This window comes from Lampetra fluviatilis, chromosome 43, assembly GCF_964198595.1.
Source record: "Lampetra fluviatilis chromosome 43, kcLamFluv1.1, whole genome shotgun sequence".
Lineage (NCBI taxonomy): Eukaryota > Metazoa > Chordata > Hyperoartia > Petromyzontiformes > Petromyzontidae > Lampetra > Lampetra fluviatilis.
This window is the reverse complement of record NC_136317.1, coordinates 3,151,514-3,172,146: the sequence shown is the minus strand read 5'-3', so window position 1 is coordinate 3,172,146 and position 20,633 is coordinate 3,151,514. Positions and strand designations below refer to the sequence as shown.

Sequence of the window (20,633 nt, the reverse complement as noted above, 5' to 3'; positions counted from 1 at the left end):
TTACAAACCCAATGCAACCAGACGCCTAAAATCGGCACAGCTTGCTCCGCACGTTACCGCGCTCGCGCCCGCACGCAGAGACAAAGATCCCCCCCCCCCATATAGCCTTGAACGGACTTTTAGAGGGGGGGGCAAATGCAGCTCTTGAGCACCTATTGAGGTCGGCAGGGCACACGAGGGGGTGGGTGGCCAACGCCACAGTGGCGATGTTTACACACCGCACCAGGTACGGCCAACACCGGTGAGATAACCGTCACCGGTGTTGGCCGTGAACGGGAATCGAACTCGGGGTTCGCCAGCTTCTTAGCGCTAACCGCTACACCACCGCTCCCCAAAGACAGATATCCTCCATGTAGCTTCAACAGACTGTTAGTGCAAGTGCTCCCCGCGCACATATGCACATGCACGCTCACACTCGCGTATACAAACACACACGCGCGCGTGCGCGTGCACTCTGGCCAAGGCATAATCACTGCCATGTGAAGGCTGCTTCACCTGCCAAACCTTTGTTAAAAATAAAGAAAACTGCGGAGGAAAGGGGAGACGCTTTTACCGTACATAATTAATGTTTTCTTAACCTACTTCTCTTATCAGGTTTAAGTGTTTTCAATATTCTTTTGTTCAATCCGTTCTAAATCTCGACACGACACGAGGTGGGAGCAAGTACGGCTTTAGGGTGCGCGCTTGTTTTGTTTACGCAATGTGGCCCGCCAAAGCGTAACAAGGCGTAAACTGTGACGGGCGCAGTGCATTGCGAATAACTGCCGGGATGTAATTGCGTTAAATAATGACGGAGATTACCCCGGTCCCCGCGAGGAAGTTGTATTTTCCTCAAAAGTCGAACGTGGCACAAAGTGGCGATGGTGGAACAGCTGAAGAGGCGCTTCTCTGAAGCCCCGATGGGGGCGAATGCACGGCGCGGCTAACGCCAGCGATCCGTTGCGACGACAAACTCGCTACCACACGACGTGAAACACGCACACGCCGTACTCGCGCAACACAGGCTAACACGCAACATGACACACGTCCCTCGCTCGCGCACTAACACGCAACGTGAAACACGTGCCCTACCCGCACTAATACACAACGTGACACACGAGCATTACTAACACAACACACACTAATATAGAACATGAAAAACATGCCGTAGTAACACAACGCATGCACAACGTGAAACGCATTTGCTTACTAACACCATGTTGACTAGTGCCATGCATAGAGGGGGGAACGGGGGGCGTTGAGTTGATCTCAAATGGGGGGTAGGGGGTGTGGGGGGGCCATAGCAAAAAGGTTGGGAACCCGTGCACTCGAGGTTTCAGGGGGTGGGGTAATGCCCCCATAAACACAAAACATATTTGTGACAGAACTGTGGAAGGTCTCAGGAGCAACATCTCCGGGTTGCAGCGCCGTTCCTCCTTAAACCCTCGTGTCTCCTCCACGCGGTCAGTCGGCAAACGAAAAATGACGCGGTCTGGGGATTTTTGAAATCAAGGCGTTAGGTTCACCCTGAGAAATCTCGGCGAATTTTAACGAGGCCGAGAAGCCATCGGCGACGCACCACCGACCACCTACACCCGGTGTGCCCGATTTAAGACGGCAACAAAGTTTCAATCGTACAGGGCGCTAAGTCGCACGTAAACACGCGCCGTCCTCAGAGTGTCTCTCGAAAATCTACGCCGTGCAGGGCCGGCCGTGAAAGGTCTGTCCGCAACTTTAATCATTCTGTCAACCGACTCGGCTCACGGTGCCACATTCCTGCACACGCGGTCTTTCTTTAGGCGTTGCCACCGAATTAATTCTAAGGAATCATTCAACGATATCAACGTCTGTCAAAGAGGCCAGAATTATTCCCACACCTTTGACCACCCCCCCCCCCTCGCCGCCCCCCGAGAAAGGGTTCATTAACGTTTTTATTCCTGGAGCAATGGTTTAATCAACATTTCGTTGATTTTTTTAGTGGACATCGGCCTTCAATTTGCACCTTTCCCGAGGGTACAGCTTCAAGCACTGGGATGAATGATGATCATGTCACGTTGAAGAGGCCCTAACAAACCCTCAATTGGATCAGCTCGCTTTGATAGCAATCAACGAATGAAGACGTGTTAAAATTAATGGGATAACAAAGGACGATGCAGGGATTTCGTCCGAGGGAGGAAGGAAATGGTGTCTGAGGCTCCCAAGGAAAATGTTACTGCCAAGCTGCCTTGTCCTTGGGAAGAGGAAGACAAAGAGGGACTTGGTGGGGGGGGCGATGAGAGGTTGTTCTCGAGGGGAAGTGCTGCCATACGTTGACTATCGACCTCCGAACTCGACGCTGATACTGATGGACGGATTGAGCAATTTACTGCCTACAGGGATATCATCATCATTATCAGCCATGGTCACTCCACTGCTGGATAAAGGACTCCCCAAGCCACATCCACCACCACCACCTTCTCAGGTATAAACTTTGTTCAAGTGCCCTGGGCTATCGACATAAGTGAAGATTTCTTAATGTAAAGAATCCTATTTAAAGGTATGGTGAGGAGCACCTACAAAATAACACGTGAGACCACATGATCAGGGGTATTCGTTTTTTGGGTGTATCTCTTCATCAGAATCAGAATATTTATTTATCCTGGAGGAATCAGATGAGCTATAAAGCTCTTTTATCACAGACGTTCGGTCGGGGCACGGGGTAAGAACGTTACAACAACAAACAATACAAAAACACGACAGCAGTGAAAAGTACAAGAAAGCTAAACAAATTACCAAGACTCATACAAATAGAACCAGACAATCCCCATCCTACCGGGTTGTCCAACACAAGTTTGACTCTTCGTAAAAGAGTGGGGGAGGGGGGGAAATTTGCAAGTTACTTTCAATGTCGCAGCCACAACACTTTAATCAACGTAGTAGAAAAAACGCTGCAATTTTTTATCAACTGCAGTGGCTTCACCAGAAACCTACGGCTACGTACGCATACTGGATGGCAGCCGACAAACGCAGTGCGGGTCGTGGGGGTTGCTCGACCGTACTTCACCACACTGGTCGGTGTGGATGGTGGAGGGAAGGGAAGGGGAGGGGAGGGGGGCACTTCTTCGACCAATTCAGACATCGCCTATGCTAGCTGCGGCCGGGAATCAAACGCAAGCCGCCGCAGTTGGCAGCGCCGGCGTGCCCGCCGCAGCTCCGCCGTGGAATTAATTAGCAACAATTACCGTTGTCCGGGAATTGTGGCGCATAAGGAATGTGCCACGGTGCCAAATTAGCCTCGGCTTACCAAGCAGCCAGTACACACTCAACGGGCATGTCTCTCCACTTAGTACGAGCATGCGCGCGCGCGCGCGCCCAGCAAAAAGTTACATTTGTCGGTTTAGGAAGAAATAAAAGAAGCCTTTTGGGGCCCTGCTCGTATTTAAACGATCTGGTTCCTCCGAGCCTCTCCGAGCATGTAATAACACACTTTTTATGCTACTTTAATTCAATTAGCTAACATGTTTCTGCATTGCGGTTTCGTAAAAAAGTATTTATTTTGAAATTTTCACTCGAGTTTAACTTTCATTTTTTAAACTTCTCCCCCCCCCCCCTTCTCCTCCTCACACCACTGGGTTAAATTAATATTTTTTGTTTTCGTTTGTTTAACGACGCCACGGAATCACAATCGACAGCGACCCCTGGGCGGCTGCTTCCCCCCCCCCCCCATTTTGTTGTGATTTTATGCACGGATTTGTTATTTCCATTTTAGGTATTGCAGCCATTAAGAGAGTGTAAGCTCATAATCCAATGGTTACCACTTTGTAGTCCACCATGAAATGTCGAAATGTAGAATTGGCACCACAGACACAAGGCTTTCCACACAGGATGAGCACGGCACTCATGATAAGCCACATCGTTGAGCTATCATTTATGGCCAGGTCTCTTCTGAAAAATAACTAATAGCTCATTGAGCCTTACCTGGTAAAATAAAAGAAAAAATTGTGATTTGCTTACATTTCCTATAGTTTTCACTCCTATCGTTTTTTTAATTGTTTGTTGTTGTAGCTATCTGACCCGCCCCTAAATGACATCTGTGAAAAATAGCTTCATAGCTCATCGGATTCAGTAGAAATATTCTGATATCCCTTGCTCGTTGCGACCACAGCAGGCGATCGATAGGCGCTCATCGCCGCCGAGATCAGACAAGCGGTGGCCACTATCGTGCAGCGCGCCGCTCCCCCCCAACCACCCTCCACTCCCCTCTCCCACCACCACCACCAACAACAACAAAGGAGCGGCAGATGGGGCAAGGGCCAATGTCGAATCTCAGTTTGTTACCGTGCACCGAGTGCCAGGCATTCCGCTCCATCGCAGATAAACGCACGGTTGGGAACAAGGGTCCAGCGGGGTTAGGCTCGGAGTGTCGGCGAGGGCGGCACGATCACCGATAGCGCCACTTAAATGTCTGGGTCAGACTGCGCGGCCCTCGCCCCCACGGCCAAGGTTCCCCGCAATCCAGGATTGCTTACAATAATTACGCACAGACCTTTCAAGAGGCAATCCACTGCTGGATGAGGGCCTCCCCCAAGCCATGCCGGTGGTGGGTGGGGGGGAGTTATGACCACCCCGAGTCACTGCAGGATGGTGAAGGCGGGAAGCGTAGATTTTGTAGCATTGCACAATGCAACAAAGGGATTTTCTTTTCGATTTAAAGCTTTCGTGACTGCAGGGATTCATCTTCTTGGTTCTTTCGGTAAAGTCACGTAGAATAGAAATAATAAAATAATAAAATAATAAAAATAAAACATAATAAAATAATTCTCACGATGTTTCGACAACAAAGCAAGCAGCCGTCCTCAGGTGAAGAACAGGTCTGTCGAGAAGACATTCAGATGCTGTCTCCCCGACAGACCTGTTCTTCACCTGAGGACGGCTGCTTGCGTTGTGGCCGAAACTCTCGTGAAAATAATTTTATGTTTAATTTTTATTATTTTATTTTTTCCATTCTACGTGACTTTACCGAAAGAACCAAGAAGAAAAAAAAAGATTTTCCTGCAAGGCCCTCTGCTGCTGAAGCAGCATCACGGCGGCCTACAGCACTTGCATTCGGCATGGCGGTCACCCATGCAACCCCTGCTGAGACCAGCTTTGCATTCCCCAGTTCTGACGAGATGATAATTATTATAAAGCTGCTTGCCAAGTTGCACGTGGTCTCAACGCCAATGCCAAAGCAGTGAGTTGGTTACCAATGAGATTCTGGGTTCTAATCCGGGTTTCAGCCCCCCATGGTTAAAACAGGGCTCTCAGGTTTAGTGAGGTTATGGTTTCAAGCAAGTCACAAATGACTGCTAAACAAATTAATGACATTATGCTCTTTATCTTCACTTCATCTGGCCAATTCCAAATATGAGAATAAAAAATCGTGGTTTCATTGAGATACGATGACTATTCATTGCAGGAAATGTATAACACGTACCCCTAACGTAGAGACAAGAAACGATGTCTACCACATTCCTACTGAAAAATCCTGGCCGTGTAGCTCATCGGCAGAAGCGAGTCCTCTCACAATCAGAAGGTTGCGAGGTGATATCCTGCTTGAAGGATTTGACTCAATCCGACATCCCTCTGGGAATCAATAAAATGGGCACCCCTTTTTTGGGGAAGCCAACGGTGGTCGCCCTCAAGAAAGACTCAACCCCACCGTAGCAATGGTCTGGAAACGGGAGACGGAATGGCGAAGGACTCGCACTTTTTAAATCCTTTATATTAAGTTCGCTTGCTTGCTTAGGACCGTGCAAATCTTTCGGTCGTTTTTTAACCCACTTCCCGTGATCAAATCGAGCTGACATTTTGCACGCAGACTCGTTGTGCGTGACAATGCATTTTCGTCAAAAAAATTTCCAAAATTTTACACTGTTTAGGGAAATTTTTTTTAATATTTAATTACCAAATGTTTAATGCTGCCAGACAATCATCTGACCCATAGGTGGCAGCCATCTCAAGCCAGAGGACGAGAGGACTCTAGCCGCCACGCATATAAAGGATTTATAGTGAAAAACTTTGTTTTTACGGGTTATACTTATTTGACACTCACGATAGCATCTTCACAGGGTTGTTTTCTGACACGCCGCTCGCTGCGAGAGTTTGGAACAGAGGTAGCCGGGTGGGTCGGAGGTCAGAGAGCTAAGCCAGCACAGCTGAGCTCCTGCCTTCCAATCTAGATTTGAGCCACCCGTGATTGAAAACGGTTCTCAAGCAGGGCGAAACCGATGGCACAGTCTGATCACCGATGGATGTTCAGAAAAATATCACGTTCAATTTGTTTTTAAATCCTTTATATTAAGTTCACTTGCTTGCTTTCTTGCGCGCTTACGACCGTGCAAATCTTTCGGTGGTTTTTTAACCCACTTCCCGTGATCCAATCGAGCTGACATTTTGCACACAGACTCGTTGTGCGTGATAATATATTTTCGTGAAAAAAAAAATTCCAAGATTTTCCACTTTTTAGGCAAAATTTTTTTTTTCATATTTAATTTAAAATACCAATGTGATAAAAATGAAACTCTTACTCAAGAAAAACAGAAATGAATAATCAAATAAAACCGATGCCACGCATATAAAGGATTTATAGTGAAAAACTATGTTTTTACGGGTTAATTTTTTTGCACCTATTTTGCCTCATTCCGAGTCTGAGATTTACAAAAAATATCACTGCTATCGTCATGCAACAAACACTGTCGTGGCAGAGTGTGTCAGGGATGAAAAATCCCGAAAGTATTTTTCTGGAAAAAGCCGTCAAAAAAAATATCTCTCCCGGGGTCATTCTCCGACACACACAGACAGGATGCACTTTCTCCGTGAGATTTACAAACGGATGGCACGCTATCCATAACATGATGCCGAGGGCGCAAGAGAAAATAAAGTGGGCAACAAAAAGACCCAAGAGAGAGAAAAGAAAATTCAACCCATTCGTCAATAACGGTGCCTTTTAAAAAAACATCTGCAAACTCACAATCTTGGTCAAGGTCAATTTAGCCCAGCATCATTCCTCCGAGATCAATAACACGAGTACAAGTTTTGTAGAAGGTCAACAGTCATTGACCTGTGGACCGTAAGAGTAAGCAAAGAATGAAGAAACCACCACCGCCGGATCACAGGGGCGGCATTGACAGATGAACACACTGGCAGAGCCAGTGGGGGGGGGAGTGGGGTGGCACGTGCCCCCCCCCCCCAATGATCCGAACGAAATCCCTAATTTCGATCGGATCATTGGGGTTTATTAGTAATAAATCGGAATTTTGTGACCCCCCACTGCCACTGTGTAGCATATTATTACGTGCCAGGGACTCTATGAGATGATAGGACAATATTCTGAGTCCATAATTGGCAATAAGTAACGGCAAAGCAGTTATAAGTGACTCACAGAATTGTGCGGAGTTGCGTATACAGTACACAACTTACCGGAAGGCATTCACCTTCAGCGAGCGCGATGTCGATCACACGGTTCGAATTCAATCCTCGATTGATGGCTGTGCCATCGCCACACACGCATCCAATAAAAAGCAAGGGACAAGTCCGTACTCACTAACAACTCCTATCATTTTTCATTGCTGGAGGGGTTGCCCCCCCTACCTGAAAATCCTGGCTCCACCATTGGAAGAATGCCACATCACCAACACTCACTTGAGTGGGGAAAAAAACACCTTCAAGATGATACCATTTTTTTTTACTTAGAGTTTTAATGCAGCAAAGGTGGGGCATTAAGCCACAATAATTGCATACCTTAAAGGTACCTAGGGATCAAAATAAAAGGTTCACGTTCAGGTTGGAGACTACACCATATTGTGGAATTCACAGACACTTATGCTCCATTTCACTGTGACATGGGGGCAACGTTTAAAATATGCGGGCAAATAAAAATAGAATGTGCCGTCAAAATGTGAACGTTAACAGCAATATGAAGTGTGGGTTGTTGCGGGATGCCCATTAAACAGAGCCAAATAGCTTATTGAGGTCTTCCTGCTGAAACAAACAAAACAACAACAAATATCTATCTAGATATTACATGATTGCTACGGTATGATTTTTCAAAAGTAAAAATCAACGTATTATCCATGTAATTTGTCTGTACACAAACTACACATTTAGGCTTCATTCCTGAAGATCCTGGCTGGAAGTGGCCAATTCTTTGCGCCGAGTATTTTTCTTTTAAGTGGGGAGAGGAAATTGGAGTGGCCGGAAAAAATACCCACGCATAATAGCCTCGTCTTTTAAAATTACAGCGACAAGAGTTTCCCCGCTCCTTAATGTCCAACATCACCGTCAACGGCGTACGATGTTGATTACCGGGGCACCGCCGCGGGTCTTTGCGGGAATCCAACCGTTGACTCGGCACGAACCGGCTCGGCGGTGGTGGGCGGCGGCGATCGCGCGAACCGCAAGGATAATCTAGCCCCCCCTGATATTCGATAAGACTCTCGTTCACCTTCGCTTGGCGTTCGTACAAGTGTCAAAGTAACTCTACACTCCGGCGCGAGAAAAAAAAAAGCGACGAGACAAAAAAAATCCGCAGGCGTCGGGGCGTTTGGGCTGCTTGGTGGGGGGGTAGTGGTGGGGGGGTAGTAGTGAGGGGGTAGTAGTGAGGGGGTAGTGGTTTGGAGGGGGGAGGTGTGGGGGCGACGGGAGGGCGGTAAAACAAAGTGTGGGGGAAGGAGGTTTGTGTGGAGGCTGGAGCGTGATTACAGCTGTTAAAACAGATTATTATCGATAGACCAAGAGACGGGGTGCGAGAGTGGGGTGCAGGGCAAGCGAGCGGGCGAGCGAGCGAGAGAAAGAAAGCAATTTTTCTTAACGCTGCGAAGAAAAAAACATGCATATAAATTTTAAAAAAACGGAAGCGCTGTATTGAGATCGATTCGTTTCCTAGTGCGCCCTAACCTTGCAGAGCCTCACATTTCCGAGAATTTTAATCGTTATTTCTCTTCCATTCTTTGCACCTCATCAGCTCCCCTCCGCTTGATAGATGACTGCTCTTAACCCGGCCAAAGCTGGCGGCTCAACACTTCCAATAAAAACACTTGCGCTACATTGTATGTCCATGTTAAAAAGTGAATGTGTGGAGACCTGCTATTAATCTTGCACTTTTCTTTAACAGCGCAGTTTTTTTCTCTCCCGCATAACCAAGCGATACCGGCCATTGAGCGACAGCTCTTTGCCTAACCGGAAGACTGCTTTTGCGAGGCATTGAAATATAAACATACTAATGATTTTGCATCAAAGTTCACTTATTTAATACTTTCGTTCGAGGTTACCACTCGGGGTTCAACAAAATTGGCCTCTACAAGGTGGTCGCGGATAGCTCAGGGGGTTCTCATTATAGCCATGCAAGAGCGCCTGGGCCAAAACCACTGAGATCCTGGGCCCCAATCTGGGATTCACCCACTAATGATTAAAGCAAGGTTGTTTCAGGTGACGTTGGCTCACGGTGTCACGACGGTCACCGTGGCTTTCATTAATTTTGGGGACCAAAATGTACACGCACGATAATGCTCTTCCATTATCATCAGTCATTCTCTCTCCGACGCTACGTTCAGACCTTCGTAAGCTATCGCCGTTACTCACGGTCGAACGATGCAGCAACAGAACTGCTTTTTGTGCTTAGTTTGTTGTCCTTAACACGCACCTATAATTATCACAGTTGGCTACGTACGGTGCAAAAGAAATTCAACGTACATACATACAATCCATCTTGCACCCACACGAGTTGATCTCATCGCGCTACAATCCCTCAGTGGGCGCTTTCCCTCCTTTGCCTGCCACTTCATCGTTAGACTCGACCACCGGCCATCCAAAAAAACATTTGTATGCTCTGATCCATGTTATATCAAAACACTATCAATCCGCTTTTGTAAATGAGTCGTCAATTCACAATTCATACTTCTGGCGACGCGTCCTGACCAACGCCAACTCATTTTTCCTGCTTCTGACAGATATGGGAAGCAGGGATATTTTCTGTTAACGATATTTACATTCTCTACAATGTCACTTCATGAGAATTGTTCGTGTTCGCCGATGACCAACGCAGAGTGAGCCAGGTCCATGACCGACAGTGCAGGCTACCACCCCCATCATCGTCACAAAATAATGAAAGAGCGCCTTCTCGTGTTGCGCGAGACTGTCATAACACAGCGACTCTAGAAGCGGAAACACTGTTGGCGTAATCTTCCAGGGTTGCCCCACCGACATGACAACGCAAATCTCAGCTTTAATGTTTAAGGGGGTTTCCTCAAGTGGCATTCCTTCGCGTCGTCACACAACTTCAAGGGCACGCCAGTGGCGAGGGCAAAGAAAGTTTCGTAGGAGGTGCAATGTACAGCACCTCCATTCTAAGCTGCAAGTTTTCCAGCCGGAAGATCCACAATGCCTGGTGTTTCGCAAAGAAAGTCACATCCCCAAAAAATACTTTTAGATGCTATTTTGCATGCTACATTAAAACACTCCATCTGTTTCTGTAAATACGTCGCCAATTCACCCGTCACACTCCAGCTCCCGGCTTGGGAACGATGTGCGACCAATATTGCAGATTTCAAATCCCTTCCGCGAGTTTGGCTCGATAGACCGAAGTGGAGCGGCTCCCAGCATGCCCAGCACATTGTGGTGCCACCAGGGTCGCGGGGTGCCACAGTGGCGAGATGTTAACGACCTCGCCTGGTATACAGGAGGTCATGGGTTCAATCCAGACCCTGGCGCCCGCTGTATATTTTGAGTCTGCGTGTCTCTCTTCCCGTGGTCACGTAGATTTTCTCCGGTTTTTCTGACCATATTTAGATTCAGCATGTGTTTATAGAGTGTTATAGAGTATTTGGCTGCTATACATTTCCACGTGATGATAAGCCACTTCCATGAGCTATCATTTGTGACAGCCAGGTCACTTCTGAAAAAGAGCTATATAGCTCAGTGGGGCCTTACCAGGTAAAATAAAAAAGTAGTAAAACAAATTTTGACAGTTTATTTTTGAGCAGAGAAAAAACACGTATTCGCAACCGTTCCATGAACCACTTGCCACGTCCGTGCGTGACCACCAGTTGCCTGCCGCGCAGGTACGTCCTGGAGGGTGACCATACTTCACCACACTGATCAGTGTCAGTTGGTGACGCGGGGAACACAGATGTGGCAGCTGCACTTGTCTTCTACTGCCCACAACGTGGCCCCCACAGCAGCCTATAACACCTGTTGTGCATAATCGTTGCTCATCCAAGAAGCGCCATCAAAGCTCAACCCTGCTCAGCTTAAGAGATCTGACGAGGTGGGGTGATTTCCAGATGATTTAACAAGTTCAAGTTCATGTATTAGGTATAGCCCTGTGAGCCATTCGGCTCTTGAATCGGGTGCAACCGCAACAAACAAAAAACATGAACAAGAAAACATCTTAAAGTGACTATGTGACTAAGTGCAAACAGAAAATCCAAGAAAAGACAGCAAAATATTGCAGAAAAAGCACCGTACACCAACACTGTGTGCAAAAATCCCAGTGGGATGCAAGTCAAACAACAACAACAACCACAAGACAACTTAGATTAAGGCCATCAGTCTAACTCTGTACTACAACAAACAAACATGACCAAACCAAAAAGGCAGTACTATAGTAATGAGCCTGAAAGTGGGGTTGGTGGTTGTAACTTTCAATTCGAGTTGAAAGTCCACAACGCTCTAACTTGCATTGGGGACCGATTGGAACACAGCCTCATCGATGTGCTTCACACAAGCAACGATGGCCGTTGGATCTTTGCGCGGTGTTTATCCCCGCTTTTCAAACGCGCCCGGGTGCTCACCTGATTAGGGAGAACACGCTGTAGGAAGTCCGCACGATATTCTCATCCACCTGCAGGCTACCCTGGGTCCTGTCTGCCAGCTTCTGCAGGAGAGAAAGTGAAAGCACCTCCCCGTCATTGCCGGCAGCATCTACAGCATCTTGGCACCGAATAAGTTCGCAAAGTAAACTCCGCATCGATTCATCTTCTTGGTTCTTTCGGTAAAGTCGCGTAGAATTGAAGTAATAAAATAATAAAAATAAAACATAATAAAATATTTCTTATTATTATTTTATTATTTCAATTCTACGTGACTTTACCGAAAGAACCAAGAAGATGAATCCCTGCAGTCACGAAAGCTTTAAATATAAATTTATCCGCATCGATTATTCAACATTCAGATTTTTTTATTTTTTTTATTTAGTGAAAATGTCTCCTTTTAGCTCCGTCAGAACGAAACCGACGGGACGGATCAGGCAAACCACACGAGACGGGGAGTATACACAAGAGACATTACAAACAAGGCAGTTTTTTAAAGTTAATTTCATTTTGGTGGGTGAGAACGCATGAGACCAGGATAGCCTCGTCCATAAGTGTAAAGAACAATGAAGCAAGCCAAAATCAAAGCAGAAACAAACACATATAAACCAAGAAATCGAAATTACTGCAATAAAATAAAACAAAATATCATAGCATCATCCTGCGATGAATGTGCAGACCAGACCAACAAGTCCTCATTCTCGAGTCAAATCGTGACGATTGAATCATTTGGGTGGGAGCGTAGCACCGTGGCAATGCTTGTGCTTCACAGCACAAAGGACACGGGGGGTTTCATTGCCTACTCGGGCGCATTTCAGCATGGAGTTTGTATGTTCTCCCCCTGTTCTGCATGGGTTTAACTCCCATAGCAAAAAAAAAAAACCCATCCAATGTCACTGAGTATTGGCCAAAACAACCCAATGCTGGAAAAATTACCCGCAAATTACTCAACTGGGATCGCAGAGAGAAACCATCAAACAACGACTTGCAAACACTTGGCAGGACCCTCCTGAAAATGATTCTTAAGACTTCGCGAGGCCTCCCGGTGTTAAATTGTGTGGTAATAATCATGAAAATTCATCAACTCATAGGGAGGTAGTGCTGAACCATTCCATGCATACAATTTACACGGGGGTCACCACCGCAGCTCAGGAGGTAACAAGTGTAAACAACCACGGGGGGTCAAGAGAGGTCGAAGTGTAAAATCGGTTTGCGCTGGCGACAGCTGTCAGGGAGCACTTTTCTCGCTTGGCTCTGCTCCCGACTTCGAAGTCTCGTCGGAGAAGTCGTGGGGTGAGCCGCGGCACAATCACGGCAGCCGGTCGTGGCTAATCGCACGCTGTTCGTTTTTTTTTCCCGACGGGCAGTGGACCCGATTCGTGAGCTACGGCCAATCCGGTTGAAGCAACAACGAGTGTCACATGGCGAAATAAATGTGATGTCACAGCAACACGACGGAGGGCCCAATTAATTATGACGCTTTTCTGTCCTTCATCATGAAAAGTAACGTATCAGTGTGCCGAAAGGTGAACTTTATCATTAATCCGCGTGTACTCGCGGCCGTAACATAAGATCGTGATCGAAAAATGGGGAGTAAAACTTAAAAATGCACGAAGAAGCGTGGGGCGATGCGCGCTTGGGATTACACTGAGAAACAGAAAGAGGAAGGTCGTGGATTGGAGAACATATGAAGGTTAATTACTTCACCTAAACTATTAAGTAGGTGGGCTTGGGCAAGACACATTCGCAAGAAGGGATGACTGACAATGTTCAAGGAGAACAATGGAGTGGCAGCCAAGGACTGGAGCACGTCTGCATAGCAGTAGAGTAAGTCAGTAGAGTAAGTCAGTAGAGTAAGTCAGCCGCTCAAATCCCAGCATGGGCTTTTGAGCATCAGCCAATCAAAGGCCGTAGTTTCCTCCCACATACAAAAAAAACCCAGAATGCATCAGATCACACATCTCAACCAGGACCCTCCTGAAAAAAAAAGAGAATCTCAACGTTCACTTAAGGCTTTCCTGTATAAAGAGTAATTCATATTTAGTAAAGTAAGGGCTGTAACGTATACTGTTTTAAAAAGCCAAAGAAAATAGAGAAAAAAAACGCTGAAAACTGTTAAGAAGCATGCAGGGGTGCATATTTGGAATTGCGCTGAGACTGGAGGAAGAACAAAATGATTAGTGAACATACGCAAGTTAGGAGCATCACAAAAACAACAGACTTGGGCAGGACACGGCGCTGTCGCTTGCAAAGATACTGGACGGTGGTCGAGACTTGTGATGGGAATAGCATCCAATGGAGGGAACATGCCCAAGGGGTTCATCTACTGCACCATTGCAGATGTGAAACGAGCTAATGCGTAGGTGTAGCTGAATTGTTGCATTGTTTGGGGAAGTCTACATCCAGCAGAAGATAGATCATCGATGATGATGACGACACAACAATAAAAAAAACGTTGTGTAGGGGCGTTCTTCCTTACCTTGCGATTACTCAGAGTTCCGTAATAACCGTCGGTCATTCCGAACACAATGGAATTCGGCGCATCTGCCCGTATCTGGAAGAGTGCAAAAAATATAAATATATATATAAAGTAGGTGACAACCAAAAAAAGAATGTAAATCATATTTTTTTTTTCCCGTACAAACACCGCAAGCTGCGATCGTCGAAACGGCCGGACACCTGGCTAAAACTCCATCAAGCAACTGGGAGGGCAACCATCCATCGACGGATAGAGTCACATTTCTTCCAGCCGTCCTGCTGGGATACCACTTTAATAATTAGGAACACATTGGAGAAACACGCACGGCGCTTTCCGCCCGTCCGCACGTGAAAATCGCACAAATGCCTCCGTGGAATTGCAGCGGGGGGGGGGGGGAGGGAAACGCTCGCAGGAAAATTATACGATAAAAAAAAAGGCGTCGAACAAAGCGATTGCATGCGCGCGCAATTCTTCTCCTTTTATTATTTAAGCAGGGAGTTATCGCGCCGTGTTCTGCGCGATGTTGTACTTTTGTTACAGGCGGCGCTCTTAAAAAGCTTGTCCTTGACGAAACGCACACGCCGGCACCTGTGCACACACGCGGATAATTGCACGTATGGTGGCAGAGAGAGAGAGAGAGGGGAAGAAAAAAATAAAGGAACGAGAGAAAAGGGGCACGTGCATGGAGCAGACACCAAAGGACGCCCCATCGCTCTGTAGAATGTCTGATGCGTTCAAGCTGCGGCTCCAAGTGCATTCCACGCGGCGATTACGCTTCAAAATAGCGCGCCTCTTTCCTTCCTTCCCACCGATTGTTTTTCCTTCGAATTTCTTCCCTGCTCGCCGGGTGCCCCCCTCCTCCCCAACCCCCGGGAGAGACGTCTACTCGCGCGTTAATTTGCGCGTTCGCACGCGCACCCCTCTCTCGTAGGTCACCGTTTATTGAGGCGTTGCGGTGAAAGATTTTTACACCGCGGGCCCACGTGTGAACAAGCAGAGCCTCGTTGTCAATACGCTGCTGGATGAGGGGACTACCGTCGCAGTGCGGTTCGTGGCAGTCGTTTGACCATAATTCACCACCGTTGGGTCAGTTTGGCTTGCTGAAGGTGACGGAGCATAAAAGCACGGTACAATTTTTTGCTGCAATGATCTCTGCGGGACAACCACGTGGTGCAGCCCCGCAGCCGCCGATACCAACCTGGTGGGTGAACGGTGGTCGCCAACCCATGTGCGATCGAGGCTCAACCACTCTTCTTAGCCCTTGAATTTTGGAGAGATCGTGTGAATTCTAGTCGATTTGCTATTTCGGCATCGGACATGACGTTAATAACAAATCCATTCATACGGCGCTTTTTCGGAGAACAACAATAACTCGTTGCATCTTGCGGTAATGCAAATCCCACCCCACGTCCTCAACTGCCAGCCACGCCAGAGGTCGCAATCGGGTACCCGATACCTGTACCCTACCCGATACCCGGCTACCCGTACCTGGCCGGGTACGGGTAGCCGTTTACGACCCTGGTGCGACCGGGTACGGATACGGGTAGGCCGTGAGTCACTGGTGAGTAACCGTTTGTCACTCATTTCCCAACGTCTTGTCTCTTCTCAATTCAAGTTCCTAGAATCAACCCACCCGCGCCTGCAACATGGCTTCATCGCAGAGGTCGCAATCGGATACCCGATACCCATACCTTACCCGATACCCGGCCAGGTACGGGTAGCCAGGTATCGTGTAGGATACGGGTACGGGTACCCATTTGCGACCCTGGTGCGGCCGGGTACGGGTAAGGAATCAAAACCCGTTTGTGACCTCTGAGCCACGCCAATCAATTCAGGTGCTGCATTCAACTGCAGCCCACGCTCTCGCTCCTCTTTTTCTTATAAACCAGGCTCATGTTGAACGTGTCCCATGAACCGCCCGCTAGTGTAACATCAGCAACAACCGACGCGCTTACTGATGACGCGTCACTTGTTGAAAAGCAGGTTGTGTGCCAAGAGAAGCACAGAGGCCATCCAGATCAGCATTGTTGTATTGCCAAGTAATGTCATTAGCCTCGTGAAGTTTGCGTCTGAGGGTGTGTAGGGTCACTTTAGAGTGCTCAGACAATGGTCAGATGTAACAACTGGTGCAGCAGCATCAACTGTGTATGGAGTTGAGTCACAAGTTCAGAACGGATCAAAGGCACCGAGCCAATCAGAGACAGAATTCGGTGTGCGAGTAGCACAGTTATCCCCAACTGTTCAAGGTTGTAAAAAGTCCAGCTGCACGGCCAGATTAATCTGTGGCGCGGCTGTCTTGTAGCCATGACCAGGTATGGACATTAAAGTGAGCAAGAACAATGATCTCAGCGGCTGGATGTTGCTGATAAACAATTTGAATAAAAAATCATTTGCATTTATATAGCACTTATCCTTGACCATCACTTAGCATCCCTTCAAGCGACGTGTCCTATCCAAGCCCACTTGACAGCACAATTATTATCAGAATCTGAATTAAAGACTGGAGGAATCCGATGAGCTATGAAGCTCTTTTTCACAGACGCCCCCCCACGGTGAGTAGCGGCGCAGACGCGAGCCGAGAGGGGGAGACGCGACAGCAGCGCGCGGTGACGTCACCTGGGGGCCCACGTATCGAAGGCCGTCGAGATGCACGTCCCACTCGATGAGCGCTGAGAAGCGGTCCCCTCTGCCGCCGTACACGCGCACCACCAGCCGCGACACTGACGTGTCCAGGTTGTCTGGCATCAGCCCAAAGTCCAGGCTGCACCATGTCGGGTTCTGGACGGACACGGAAAATAAATGACAGTTCCGTCGCGTATCTATTGCGCGTCGGTGGGCAAAGCTTTTTTAAGAATAGGAATCTTTGTATGTACGTATGTTGAAACTTCATTCACACCGCACGTAGTTAACCGTGCTAATCTGAGGTGTGGAAGGACTGGAGGAATCCGATGAGCTATAAAGGGTTTTTTCACAGATGTCTAGTCAGCGAGTTACTACAACAACAACAAAAGTATCTCCCTGTGCAAATGAGCAATGAGGCAGAGCTTTTCTCTCTACTAGAGACCCTGAGCCAGTGATGGAAATTCCATATTTTCATGGCTCTGGCCAGTCTCTCCAGAGGACGAACACTGCTTGACTGCTCACGAAGTGGTGCGGGAAACATTTTAATTGACCTTGTGAAGTTGAAAGGCTGAGCTGATTGCAAATCAAGAGCTGAATTGGTAAAATTTTAGATTGTGGGTCACGTGTTCTAACCACGACGTCGAATCAAGTTCTATTTGCAAGCGTGGAACAAGTACGAATGAGTGGTAGGGACAGTACCACGCACACAAGCCCAGCTGCTTTTGCTTCTTCAGTGCCGTGGCCTGATCACACCACAGCTGAAGGAGAACATGCACAATGCACCTGCCAAGGGCACTAACAATGCACCCCATCTGCGCCAAAGGACAAAAGTTCCCCATCTCAGCTTAAGAGACCGAAGGCGCAAGTGCTGCGAGCGAGCAGCAACTAAAGCTGGAATGGCACTCGAGGAATTAATGTGGTCAGCATCAATCGTGCCTGCCTGTGTTCTCCCACTGCTCACACACCATGAAAGATGCTCATTTAAGGTTGAGTTGATCTAGGGAAAGGCCCACCATCAGGTTCAGATGCCACTTGCTGAACATGTACATAGCCAGGAATCAAACCCGTGCAGCTAGGATCGTAGGGCAGCGTGCAAACCACCGCACGACTGCTCCTCACACAGTTACATCTATGCTCGTCGCCACCACACACAGGCGCGCGCGCGCAAACAAGAGCACAGGACAAGCATTCCTACCAAGAATAGTTGTTAGTGATTGCGACGAAGGATCGCTGTAGCCAGCGTTGTTCGGCGCGTGCGAGATTCAAATGTCCCCCGCCATCCGAGTGCCGTCAGGCCCAACACCGAACCCCATTTCGGCTTTCGCAACGGGGGGGGGGGGGGAAGGGAGCGGGGAGGGTGGTTTGGGGCACAACTGGCCGCGGCGTTCCATGGCCAAGCCCATCTCTCATGTGGCTCCGGCCACGTTTAACTAAAGAGATGAGTTCAAACCACCCGGCGGGCAATGGCATGCGATGCACGGCTCGTAAATCGCGAGCTTCTGCCAAATGCGAGTCACGTGTAGCCGCGATTTCGTCCCGTGCAGCGCGGCGTCAAGCCGAGCGCAATATTTACGAGCAGTGGGCCGAAAAGCAAAAAAAAAGCGCCAACAAAATGCAAATAAAATATCCCGAAAAAATAGTCAATTTTCTCGTAAAGTACAACTTTTGGGTGCTGTCCATCGCCTCGGTAATTGTTTTGTGCTGGGATGTCAGTGGTCCGTTGGTCTTTCTCCAGACTCGCAGATCGTGTGCAATGTTTGCTTTGCCAAATGCAGGCGAAACAATGAAACTTCACACAGAAATCAATAAACATAACTCACTACTCTCGTCAATGGCCTGTTCATATTAATGACCGAAGAGGTCATTAAAAAATATACGTATTTTTTGTGTACGATTCCAGAATTCAGACCCTTTATTTTTACTCAAATGTTCACAATGACGAACTGGTCGTAAACCTACTTGCTGCACTGTACCAGGTCACAGATCTCATGCATGATCCACCCACCCCTCCTCCAATTTTCTTAATGAGCCATGGACCGCGGCAACCACGTGTTATGCTACAGATCCTTGTCTGTTTGTTATTTCATTGCCCATCATTTTTTGTTGAGCCTCTATCATCACCACCATCGTCATCAGACCATTAACAGTGGTGGTTGTGGTGGCATCAGCCATACTTTGGCAATCATCTCTCTCCACCTCCTATGGTCTTTTGTGATCTGTATAACATCTGCTGCTGATCTCTCTGTTCAAGGTTCTCTCTGTTGCCTATAACATCAGAGAAACCAGATGCATTTAACAGGCCACACACCCTGCTGATGAGACTCCGAGAAGGTGAAATCTAGTCCAGGGTTTGCCCGCTTAAACAAATTCTTACGGAAAACACTCGCCCACTGATTGATGGGCCCTAAATGTTACTTGAATTTTGAGCAATGAAACAGATCCCATCCTGTATGCGCATTATTTTATTACATGTCAGTGGACACGTCTACTGAACCACGATCATCTTCAAATTTCTGCCACGTGCCGCTAACATCCCAGCCATACCATGGCACCACTCCCCGGGTCCCGTCCTCGCCCCCCCCGACAGTGCTGCCGCCAGCCCCCCGCCGTGCCACCACACTCCCCGCACCCCCGCCTTGCCGCGAGAGATCAGGTTCACTCCAGGTTGTCCCTGGGAGGGCGGCCGAAAGCAGCAGGAAGGGCTGCCCCTACTACCCAACGAACATCTCCCTCAATGCCCCCTCCGCCCCACTGCCCACCACCAACAAATATTCGCACCCTAAAGTGTCACTTCCCACTGTGCGACGCGTCAATCATTCCCTCCCGGAAACACGCAGCTGTCCGAGGTCCTCTAGCCACTGTCCACCCAAGCTTCTTCATCATCATGCCCAGTTGGCTGTCAGCTCCTTTATTTACGGACGCTTTATTTGTTAACACACACCGTGTGTGTGTTTTGAAAAATAAATTATTATTCTTTGGCTACAGCGCCATCTGCTTCTGGGCTCGCATCTAATCGCCGTGTGGCAAACGTGACCGCGTGCACACTTAATATCATCATCATGATCATCAACAACCATGATCTATCCAGATTGAATGACGCCTCCCCAAACCACTGCCACCTCTCATGATATGACGATGTAAATAAACCCAGCTGGCACCTGCACTCGAGTCGATTTCATAGTTCCTTCTCGACGGATGTCCTCTCGGCTGCCTCCTCCATCGTTATTCGGAACCATCGTCCCTTCGAGCGATATCTCCTGCCCAAGCCCGCTTGCCTATCTGAATGGTCAATACGATGTCTCTAACATGTGTTTGTCCTTTAATCCACGTGCTCCTCTTTCCGTCTTTCGCTGTAATTCCAAGTGCGCATTTCTCTATTTCTTCTGTGCACATGTTTAGCCTTTGTGTTTAATTGGTATAACCACCTTGGTGATTAAAATCTGTGAAAGGAACATGTCACCCAATCCAGAAAAGAGCTCTTATCTTAATAGGTACATAGAGCGGCTGCGTATCCTAGAATGTCAGATATCAGAGTTCCAAGTGTCGTTAATGATCAAATTGACCTTAAAATATCTGGCGTACCATTGCACAACGCTGGTGACATCACTGACACGTGACTGCGTATGAATACACACGAGCAGTGACATCACGAGAGCCAAGGTGGTGCCCTTTAGCGTAACTCTAAAGTATTTATTCCTGATTATGCAGGCCGCAGACAGCCTTGA

General features: G+C 47.9%; 1 protein-coding gene across 1 annotated transcript in view; it reads right to left on the bottom strand.

Moving 5' to 3' along the window:
- UVRAG (UV radiation resistance associated) overlaps positions 1 to 20,633 on the bottom strand; it is a 92,560-nt gene that overhangs the window by 60,987 nt on the left and 10,940 nt on the right. The window contains exons 4-6 of the mRNA XM_078876158.1: positions 16,903 to 17,064; positions 14,287 to 14,361; positions 11,790 to 11,872 (exon numbers count right to left, since the gene is read on the bottom strand). Coding sequence (XP_078732284.1) covers positions 11,790 to 11,872; positions 14,287 to 14,361; positions 16,903 to 17,064 — 320 coding nt within the window. The remainder of the gene's footprint in view (positions 1 to 11,789; positions 11,873 to 14,286; positions 14,362 to 16,902; positions 17,065 to 20,633) is intronic.